The sequence below is a fragment of the Protomyctophum bolini genome (genome assembly GCF_963924005.1).
Source record: "Protomyctophum bolini genome assembly, chromosome: 9".
NCBI classification, from domain to species: domain Eukaryota; kingdom Metazoa; phylum Chordata; class Actinopteri; order Myctophiformes; family Myctophidae; genus Protomyctophum; species Protomyctophum bolini.
Window position 1 is genome coordinate 42,831,118 of NC_137870.1, and position 11,478 is coordinate 42,842,595.

Here is an 11,478-nt window from a genome sequence, read left to right on the forward strand (position 1 = left end):
CCTATCCAGAGAAGTCAGGAAAATAATGATCAAATCCTACAAAAACATTACTTTCATCCAAACTGATAAACCAATCTACCTCCCTGGACAAACGGGTAAATGCTGTCTCATGAGATTTAACTACATTTGCACAATTTGAAAATGAAGTTGAGTAAGAGTTTTATAAACGACTAAGTTGGAGAAAGGAATGTCATCAGTTGTGAGTCGACAGCTGTCCCATTTAGCATTTATTCAATCAATTCCTTTGTAGATAATTGTATCCAATGTCATTTATTGCAGTGAAATTCAGAATCTTTACCATGAATACCACGTTCGCGCCTGTCAATGAGCTGGTGAGTGGTTGCTACTTGTATTACAAACGTGTGTGTGTGTGTGCAGTTCAATATTTTCTGGAGAAAATGTAGGCTATATGAAAACTAGACAAGGGCTCTGGAGTGCAGGTTTTCTGTCCAATCGGCAGATGGCTGCTCAGATGGCTGACGAGACTACTCACAAGGGGGAAAATGCCATCTCCCCTCTGTAGGCTACTAGCCTGGCTAATAAGCCAGACTGAATCAGCTGTTGGGGAGGGGAGGGGAGGGGAGAAGTGTGATTTGAGTCTGGCTTATTAGCCAGGCTACCTCTGTTCTGTCTGCTATGAAGCTAATGTGGATATACATGTACATTTGTGACGACTACAGTATAGAAATGTTCAGAGTGTTTGATAGTGAGACTGATACAGATGATAGTTCCTGTTTAACAGAATTGTCTCTTTTTTTTCCTTATCTTTCAGTACAAGATGGTAGAGATTGAGGTAAGACTCACTGTGTTTGACATATAACGACATGCACCGCATATAATTACCAAATCAGATGTCATACGACTACAGATGAGATTGTTTGTGAGATGATATGGTTGTCCGTTGCCTCTTCTCTCCACAACTCTCGTTTGACCAGGATGCTCATGGTAACCGCATTGCACAGTGGTTGAACCAAATGTCTAATGAGAGCATTGTGGAGCATTCTTACCCATTGAACCCTGAGGCCCACGAAGGACCCTACAGAGTCATTGTTCATGTTGACGGCATGGTACAGGATCATTATTTCAAGGTGGAGAAATACGGTAAGGGTTCATTTGTTGGTCGCTCTACACTACAGCACGCCTAAGCTGATCTGACGAGTGTTAAATTGGGTTGAGGTCTGCACTCGTTTTATTTTGCTGTGTTGCTCAGTCCATGAATGTCTGGTCCTTACAAGCTGTACCTCATTGAAAAGGTGACTAATCAATGATAAAAATACAATAAGAATTGGTATTAAAGGGGAGAAATGATCTACCCAAAGTTAAAGTTTCAGAACTTTTTGTGAAGAGTTTAATTCAAGAATCTAAAATTTCTATATTATGAAAAGTCTCACCTATTAAAACATTAAGCATGTATGTGAAAATGGTTCTCTTGTGCGGCATCTACTTTCATGTCAAATGTGCAACAATTGTCCACAGTTTTGCCAAGATTTGAAGTCAAATTGGAAGTGGATGACAAGCTGAGCATTGAACAAAAAGAATTTACAGCTAAAGTTTGTGCAACGTAAGTTATCTTGGCTTTTCTGTTCCTGTGGTCTTTGTCTACACTTAAGTTAAAACATTGTGGTTTCTCACAATGTGTTAATTTACAGCAAGCCTACTTTCCTGCATGGAAAAAACGCCTTAAAATGTTATGTCTGCTATGGGTGACTACCTTTTTAGAGATTAGTTTGTACGTCTCTTCATCAGGTACACCTATGGACAGCCTGTGCCTGCTACGATAGAAGTGGAGGTCTGCCGACCACTTGATCGATACAGTGTTCCTGTTCCTGGCATGACTGTGCCCTGTCATAAAGAGAGTAAACGGGTAATATGATCTATTATATATATATAAATTGTGCAGTGAAAAAATTGAACATTTTGCAACGCTGGTACTAGATTAAAGGCAATTGGTTTCTCAGTTGCCACTACTGACTGACTTTGTTCATTTGGATTACATATAAGTCGGCATGGCTTCCTTGTTATGCAGCTACACTCCCAAAAATTTACACACTTTGCTAGTTTTGAGATGGCTCAGGGTAGAAGACTGTGTTAAGCAGTCTGAGATGGCTCAGGGTAGAAGACTGTGTTAAGCTTAAGCAGTTTCGAGATGGCTCAGGGTAGAAGACGGTGTTTGAAGATGGCCAAAGAAACAGTGATCTCAATCCCCTCATACCTAGACTATTGAGTTATCCCTTTTAGCCTTAATGTCTTGCACTAAAGTATTCAATCAATGATCTTGGATATTTCATAAAAGCAACGGTTAAACTATCTTCAATACATGGTTTGGCTATGGCTAACAAAACATTTTACATATTGTACTAAATGTCTATGAACACTGTTTCACAAATTGCAGAATAGGTCTTGGCCAACGCTTTGCCTGGCTTTGGCGTTTGCTTTAATCCACGACGTTATGTGCCTAAATGCCCTCATCAACTTTATGGCAATCTATAACCATTGGCTTCTGAGGTCTATCTGGTGCACACGAGGAATAGAAGGGGAGAATCTCAGTCAATCACACATTATGTATTTTCTTTTCCTCTTGTACACAGACGTCTGGGAAGGGCTGTGGAACTTTCACTTTCAATATGACAACTTTCACCACACCTGCCCAAAAGTCTCTTGATGATAAACTGCAACTCAATGCAAAAGTAGAGGAAGATGGAACAGGCAAGTCTTCACACTGTTGGAACCGTTTCAAGCAAAAATGAAGCCATGAGCTTATATAGTAGCTCATCAATGTTTCTAACACTGAAATGACATGATGGTTTTCTCCACAGGTATTGCACTGTCTGCACAAGAAAAGGTGGTCGCTCTTGTTTATTGTGTTGGATCTCTTTCCTTCATTGAAACACCCATGGTGTATAAGGAGCAATCAGTGATTGCAGGAAAAGTAAGTCCAAATGCTTCATAGTTATAGTTGTACACATTTGGCCATATTATTATGCACTCTGTATATAATCTGTTTATTTCCGACAGGTCAAAGCACGTTACTTTAATAACGCACCCATTCCTGACATGACGGTGTACCTGTTTGAGGGTCAACGGCGGTCAACGGCGCATACAATATTGTACGCATTCGATATTGTCAGGACTGACCGCAACGGTGAGGCCAGTTTCTCATTCAACACGACAGACTCCAAAGACCCTGCAGGACAGGACATCTTTCTCACAGTAAGTCAGCCTTGGTTATGTAATTTCCTGCACGAGAAGGTTGTCATTTTAGAAAGGTGAAGGCACAGACTGGCACTCCAAACTATGTGTGTGTGTGTATATATATATACATGTACAGTATGAGCCTTAACCCAGTCCCCCAGGAGTCTACATTGAAGTCCATTTTTCACGTCACACCAAATCTATGAAAATGGCAGCTCCAAGGTTATGTGTGTCAGATCATAGGGTACAAGAGTTCCAAAATGTTGCTGAAGCATCACCGGAGGTCTAAAAAGGGAACGTATAATGCAAACTAATATTCTGGTTGACTGACTTTAATTTAACCTCTCTCATCAAGGCTAGTGCGACAACAGAGTTGCAGTACCATATGTACAGAGTGCCACACATTGAGGAAGGGACACATCAGCTGTCCCTGGTCCAGGAAGGCACCGTTGACCCCAAGACCGTGAGCTCACTGGAGGTGAAGAGGACCTGGAACCCACTGGTCTGCAATGGAGAAAACAACATCACCGTCCACTACACTGTAGTTGGAGAGACTGCAGGCCGCGTGGACCTGGTCTACCTGGTGAGTAGTACCACACTGCTTGGCTGGGCACGCCGGCGAACTCAATTAATTGGCATAAAGTTTACTGGAGACATTGGGGAAACCTGGGACTACGGTGTCTGTGGGTGAGAAACCAGACCGCCTATAAAGTCCTGCAGCATACAATAAATTGAGCAGGTATCTGGTTTCTTAGAAAATCTTCGAGGTGCATTAACTGCCGAACGGAAGTTCTTACTGTCATTTTGTTCTCCAGAAATAATGCACCCTTTACAGATTGTTTACATGGCTGTTTAGCAGAGCTGAACTAAGGTGCTATTTACACGAGGATGGTGTTCATATAAAACGTCAAAATAAAGTATCGTTTGCTGCTGTCATTTAGACGAGAACCGTGTTCTCATGAGGTGAAAACGCAACAAAGTGAAACCACCTTCCAGAGTGGAAATCTTTCAGAACGCCGTTTTATCCCTTCTCCGTGTAAACGGGCAAAACGGTGAAGCCGCAAAACTTATGACATCATGGCTCACGTTGGCTCACAGCGCATATGTTTATTACATTGATGCAGAGCCATATAATTATGATATAATGGCGTTCCTGAACAAGCCTCCCTCCTCGCCTACAAAGTGCTGCTCATCGGTGATGGTGAATGTAAATAAAAAGCCTTGTGATAGGCCGCAGCAGCAGCGTTTATGTAGCCTAATGTATTATACAATATATACCATCCCGTGGCGCGCTTTGCCTGCATGCCCAGTGGCACTGTTTTTTGGCAAATCTAAGCTAGCAAATTTAAGACCATCTCTTCAAAACAAGAGTATCCTCTAGAGTATTGAGAAAAAGTTTAATTTGCACATTAAAACTACAAATTAATCATTTAAATGATGCTATAAGACACACATTATGTTTCTTTGTTATTTAATTACTTATTTTTTACACAGAAACATAATGTGTCTTTACAATAGCTGTAATGTAATAATAAAACTAATGTAACGTAATCATTATTTAATTAACGACACTTTTATTCTGAAAGCAACCGGATGTCTTAAATTTGCTAGCTCTCAAACAGGAAGTTCTAGATTTGCCAAAAAGACGGAGCCGTGTTGCGCAGGCTTGCGTGAAGGGGTTCTTCTTGTACGTGTGACCTGTCTATTTGGCAGCCCGTCATCGCCACCTAGCGACATTATAGCATTGTAAAGGGTCTCGTGTAAATACAGTCTAGCGGCGTCTATATACAGTCTAGCACCGTCTATATACACTCTAGCAGCGTCTATATACAGTCTAGCACCGTCTATATACACTCTAGCAGCGTCTATATACAGTCTAGCACCGTCTATATACAGTCTAGCACCGTCTATATACAGTCTAGCGGCGTCTATATACAGTCTAGCACCGTCTATATACACTCTAGCACCGTCTATATACAGTCTAGCACCGTCTATATACACTCTAGCACCGTCTATATACAGTCTAGCGGCGTCTATATACAGTCTAGCGGCGTCTATATACAGTCTAGCGGCGTCTATATACAGTCTAGCGGCGTCTATATACAGTCTAGCACCGTCTATATACAGTCTAGCACCGTCTATATACAGTCTAGCGGCGTCTATATACAGTCTAGCACCGTCTATATACACTCTAGCACCGTCTATATACAGTCTAGCACCGTCTATATACACTCTAGCACCGTCTATATACAGTCTAGCGGCGTCTATATACAGTCTAGCGGCGTCTATATACAGTCTAGCGGCGTCTATATACAGTCTAGCACCGTCTATATACACTCTAGCACCGTCTATATACAGTCTAGCGGCGTCTATATACAGTCTAGCGGCGTCTATATACAGTCTAGCGGCGTCTATATACAGTCTAGCACCGTCTATATACACTCTAGCACCGTCTATATACAGTCTAGCGGCGTCTATATACAGTCTAGCACCGTCTATATACAGTCTAGCACCGTCTATATACAGTCTAGCGGCGTCTATATACAGTCTAGCGGCGTCTATATACAGTCTAGCACCGTCTATATACAGTCTAGCACCGTCTATATACAGTCGTCTAGCACCGTCTATATACAGTCTAGCACCGTCTATATACAGTCTAGCGGCGTCTATATACAGTCTAGCGGCGTCTATATACAGTCTAGCACCGTCTATATACAGTCTAGCACCGTCTATATACAGTCTAGCGGCGTCTATATACAGTCTAGCGGCGTCTATATACAGTCTAGCGGCGTCTATATACAGTCTAGCACCGTCTATATACAGTCTAGCACCGTCTATATACAGTCTAGCACTGTCTATATACAGTCTAGAACGGTCTATATACAGTCTAGCGGCGTCTAAATACAGTCTAGCGGCGTCTATATACAGTCTAGCGGCGTCTATATACAGTCTAGCGGCGTCTATATACAGTCTAGCGGCGTCTATATACAGTCTAGCGGCGTCTATATACAGTCTAGCACCGTCTATATACAGTCTAGCACCGTCTATATACAGTCTAGCAGCGTCTATATACAGTCTAGCGGCGTCTATATACAGTCTAGCGGCGTCTATATACAGTCTAGCGGCGTCTATATACAGTCTAGCGGCGTCTATATACAGTCTAGCACGGTCTATATACAGTCTAGCGGCGTCTATATACAGTCTAGCGGCGTCTATATACAGTCTAGCGGCGTCTATATACAGTCTAGCACGGTCTATATACAGTCTAGCGGCGTCTATATACAGTCTAGCGGCGTCTATATACAGTCTAGCACGGTCTATATACAGTCTAGCGGCGTCTATATACAGTCTAGCGGCGTCTATATACAGTCTAGCACCGTCTATATACAGTCTAGCGGCGTCTATATACAGTCTAGCACGGTCTATATACAGTCTAGCGGCGTCTATATACAGTCTAGCGGCGTCTATATACAGTCTAGCACGGTCTATATACAGTCTAGCGGCGTCTATATACAGTCTAGCACCGTCTATATACAGTCTAGCGGCGTCTATATACAGTCTAGCGGCGTCTATATACACTCTAGCGGCGTCTATATACACTCTAGCAGCGTCTATATACAGTCTAGCACCGTCTATATACAGTCTAGCGGCGTCTATATACAGTCTAGCACCGTCTATATACAGTCTAGCGGCGTCTATATACAGTCTAGCACCGTCTATATACAGTCTAGCACCGTCTATATACAGTCTAGCGGCGTCTATATACAGTCTAGCGGCGTCTATATACAGTCTAGCGGCGTCTATATACAGTCTAGCGGCGTCTATATACAGTCTAGCGGCGTCTATATACAGTCTAGCGGCGTCTATATACAGTCTAGCGGCGTCTATATACAGTCTAGCGGCGTCTATATACAGTCTAGCGGCGTCTATATACAGTCTAGCACCGTCTATATACAGTCTAGCACCGTCTATATACAGTCTAGCGGCGTCTATATACAGTCTAGCGGCGTCTATATACACTCTAGCAGCGTCTATATACACTCTAGCAGCGTCTATATACAGTCTAGCACCGTCTATATACAGTCTAGCGGCGTCTATATACAGTCTAGCGGCGTCTATATACAGTCTAGCGGCGTCTATATACAGTCTAGCACCGTCTATATACAGTCTAGCGGCGTCTATATACAGTCTAGCACCGTCTATATACAGTCTAGCGGCGTCTATATACAGTCTAGCGGCGTCTATATACAGTCTAGCGGCGTCTATATACAGTCTAGCGGCGTCTATATACAGTCTAGCACGGTCTATATACAGTCTAGCGGCGTCTATATACAGTCTAGCGGCGTCTATATACAGTCTAGCACGGTCTATATACAGTCTAGCGGCGTCTATATACAGTCTAGCGGCGTCTATATACAGTCTAGCACCGTCTATATACAGTCTAGCACCGTCTATATACAGTCTAGCGGCGTCTATATACAGTCTAGCGGCGTCTATATAGTCTAGCGGCGTCTATATACAGTCTAGCGGCGTCTATATACACTCTAGCGGCGTCTATATACAGTCTAGCACCGTCTATATACAGTCTAGCGGCGTCTATATACAGTCTAGCGGCGTCTATATACAGTCTAGCGGCGTCTATATACAGTCTAGCACCGTCTATATACAGTCTAGCGGCGTCTATATACAGTCTAGCACCGTCTATATACAGTCTAGCACCGTCTATATACAGTCTAGCGGCGTCTATATACAGTCTAGCGGCGTCTATATACACTCTAGCAGCGTCTATATACAGTCTAGCACCGTCTATATACAGTCTAGCGGCGTCTATATACAGTCTAGCGGCGTCTATATACAGTCTAGCGGCGTCTATATACAGTCTAGCACCGTCTATATACAGTCTAGCGGCGTCTATATACAGTCTAGCACCGTCTATATACAGTCTAGCGGCGTCTATATACAGTCTAGCGGCGTCTATATACAGTCTAGCGGCGTCTATATACAGTCTAGCACCGTCTATATACAGTCTAGCGGCGTCTATATACAGTCTAGCACCGTCTATATACAGTCTAGCGGCGTCTATATACACTCTAGCGGCGTCTATATACAGTCTAGCAGCGTCTATATACAGTCTAGCGGCGTCTATATACAGTCTAGCGGCGTCTATATACAGTCTAGCGGCGTCTATATACAGTCTAGCGGCGTCTATATACACTCTAGCGGCGTCTATATACAGTCTAGCACCGTCTATATACAGTCTAGCGGCGTCTATATAGTCTAGCGGCGTCTATATACAGTCTAGCGGCGTCTATATAGTCTAGCGGCGTCTATATACAGTCTAGCGGCGTCTATATACAGTCTAGCGGCGTCTATATACAGTCTAGCGGCGTCTATATACAGTCTAGCACCGTCTATATACAGTCTAGCGGCGTCTATATAGTCTAGCGGCGTCTATATACAGTCTAGCGGCGTCTATATAGTCTAGCGGCGTCTATATACAGTCTAGCGGCGTCTATATACAGTCTAGCGGCGTCTATATACAGTCTAGCGGCGTCTATATACAGTCTAGCGGCGTCTATATACAGTCTAGCGGCGTCTATATACAGTCTAACTCCGTTGAGACTGCGTTCGGTCACATCATGGGACTGTGTGTGTGTGTGTGTGCGTGTGTGTGTGTGTGTGTGTGTGTGTGTGTGTGTGTGTGTGTGTGTCTCTCACCATGTGGCTGCCGTCGGTCCACCGGAAGTCGTTGTCAAACATCTTATCGTTGAGGCCGATCCACTGGTAGTCCTGCCCCAGACCTAGTGCCAGCCAAACATAACACTTCACACTGGGCCCTTTTTAGGACTTTTCACTCTCACAAATAAGAGAGAAGAGAGACAATAGAGAGAGAGAGAGAGAGAGAAAGAGAGAGAGAGAGAGAGAGAGAGTAGCATTTTCTACAGTACAGTGAGTACACATGAATCATTCTTCCTGAGATAACATGACCGTGTTTAGGGTTAGTGCATAGCGTGTAGTTTGACACTGCAGAGGGAGTGCATAGCGTGTAGTTTGACACGGCAGAGGGAGTGCATAGCGTGTAGTTTGACACTGCAGAAGGAGTGTGTAGCCTTTTGGTGTTTTAAACATTGTGTTAAAAAATAGCAGACCAACAAGCTCATAGCTTGTAGGTCTGCTGCTTTTGAAAAATCATAAGAATGCGGCGCAAATCTTTGTATATATATTCTTTCAAAGTGAATGTTTTTTAACTCAGGTCTAAATGGGTTAATGCTTTCGCGTGAAGCCATAGCATGATCAAGGAGGGAGTTCATTTACAAAAGAACATGACTATTTCTTTTTATTCTTTTGATGGTAAACATGCTGGCGGCCAGTCTTTTTGACCCGAAGACAACGCATGCAAAGGTTTAAAGAGCAACTGTTTGTGGGGCTGATATGGTTCCCGTTTCGCATTTGAGTAAATGGTGCGCTGTGACTGGCCAGTCGCTGTGATTGACAGCCTACACCTAAACCTAACCCTAACCTTAACCTCAGTAAAACTATACCTAACCCTAACCTCAGTAAAACTATGCCTAAACCTAACCCTAACCTCAGTAAAACTATACCTAAACCTAACCCTAACCTTAACCTCAGTAAAACTATGCCTAAACCTAAACCTAACCCTAACCTCAGTAAAACTATACCTAAACCTAACCCTAACCTTAACATCAGTAAAACTATACCTAAACCTAACCCTAACCTCAGTAAAACTATACCTAAACCTAACCTCAGTAAAGCATACCTAAACCTAACCTCAGTCAAACTAGCGCAGTGGCTGGGGGGCGTTTCCAAGAACCCGAATGCGAAACGGATACCATATTAGCGTTTGTGGGACGTACGGTTGACGTAGTGTTGCTCCTCGTGGGACAGCAGGCTGGTCAGGTGGGCCCCGTGGACACGACACTCCCTCTCAGCCGCGTCCCAGCTCTTCCTGGTGGGGAAGTAGCGTAGCAGTGACCCTGGAACTTGTGCCATCCGTAGTCACATGTCTCCGTGTCTGGTGAGAGGGAGAGAGGAGGACACGTAGCTCATGAGTTTACCTTCTTCGATGTGTTATCCTGCATGGACTTAAGTTATTTAAACAAAGGAAAGGAAAGGAAAATGAGTGATAGTTTTGAACCAAATGGACCCTCACAGGTTAATGTACACATGAACACATGGATATGGGTCCATCTGCACTCTTAAGAGTGCAGATGTTCCATTAATGTTCCATTAAAGTCAGTGAGCTTCCCAAACCCTATTCCTTAGTTTCCCAAAACAGGGACCCATATGCGGGTCGCACACCAATTTGTATGGGTCGTGAGTAAATTCCCCCTTTTGTTGTTTTTGTTTCCAACCTGTATATATTTTGTATTATTATAAAGAGATGATACGCATGGAAGAATGGTGGTTCTTTAATGCATTTTGACCTGAGATCAGATTCCAAAAATGTCTTAAATCCTGACAGTTTAAAAAAATAGCAGACCTACAAGCTCGTAGCGCGCCACTCGGTGGTGCGCTATGAGCTTGTAGATCTGCTATTTTTCAAGCTTGTAGTGCTTTTAGGTCTGCTATTGAACACTCTTTTTTTAACCTGACCAATAACAGTAGCTTATCTGTCCAATACTTTTTGCCTAACCAATAACATTAGCCTCTGTCTAATACATGTTTTAATTTTATTATAAGAGGTCTTTAATACAAATACAATATTGAAATAAGAATACCATAGCAGCATACTGGGCTCAACATTGAGTTTGCAATCACAGAAGAACTACCATCAAAACATTAAATTATAACAAGTTATAGTTGGTACAATATATATATAGCACATACCTGTAAGAACAGACAAATAAAACACATATTTGTAGTTGGAACTGGTCCACTGCTTCCTCAGACTGTCTGTGGGCAACACAACACAAACAGTAAACTCACTTTATTTTCGTGCAAAAAGAATAACACTGCGTGACGTCATCACTAGTCCCCGTGATAAACCAAAAGCTGTTTACAAAAAGATTCATTGCTCTCAGATAATATTATCATAATGACCCAACGTCATATGTATATTAGACACTGTATGCTTCAATTTACAGCTGAAATGAACACTCTTTCATAACAAAAACATAAAATAACATCACAGCGTTTTCAAAGATCCGCCTCACCTCATAGGAACACGGAATCCACTGAGGTAGCTACGGTAACACCACTAGGACATACAGAGCGGCAGCTACGGGAACACCACTAGGACATACAGAGCGGCAGCTACGGTAACAC

General features: G+C 43.0%; 1 protein-coding gene across 1 annotated transcript in view; it reads right to left on the reverse strand.

Annotated features, from left to right (window-relative positions):
- Positions 1-8,906: 8,906 nt before the first annotated feature.
- Positions 8,907-11,478, reverse strand: part of LOC308321884 (versican core protein-like) — a gene marked incomplete at its 3' end in the record, with an annotated part of 47,614 nt that continues 45,042 nt past the window's right edge. The window contains exon 5 of the mRNA XM_080772980.1: positions 8,907-8,993. Within this exon, the coding sequence (XP_080629106.1) occupies positions 8,907-8,993 (87 nt within the window). The remainder of the gene's footprint in view (positions 8,994-11,478) is intronic.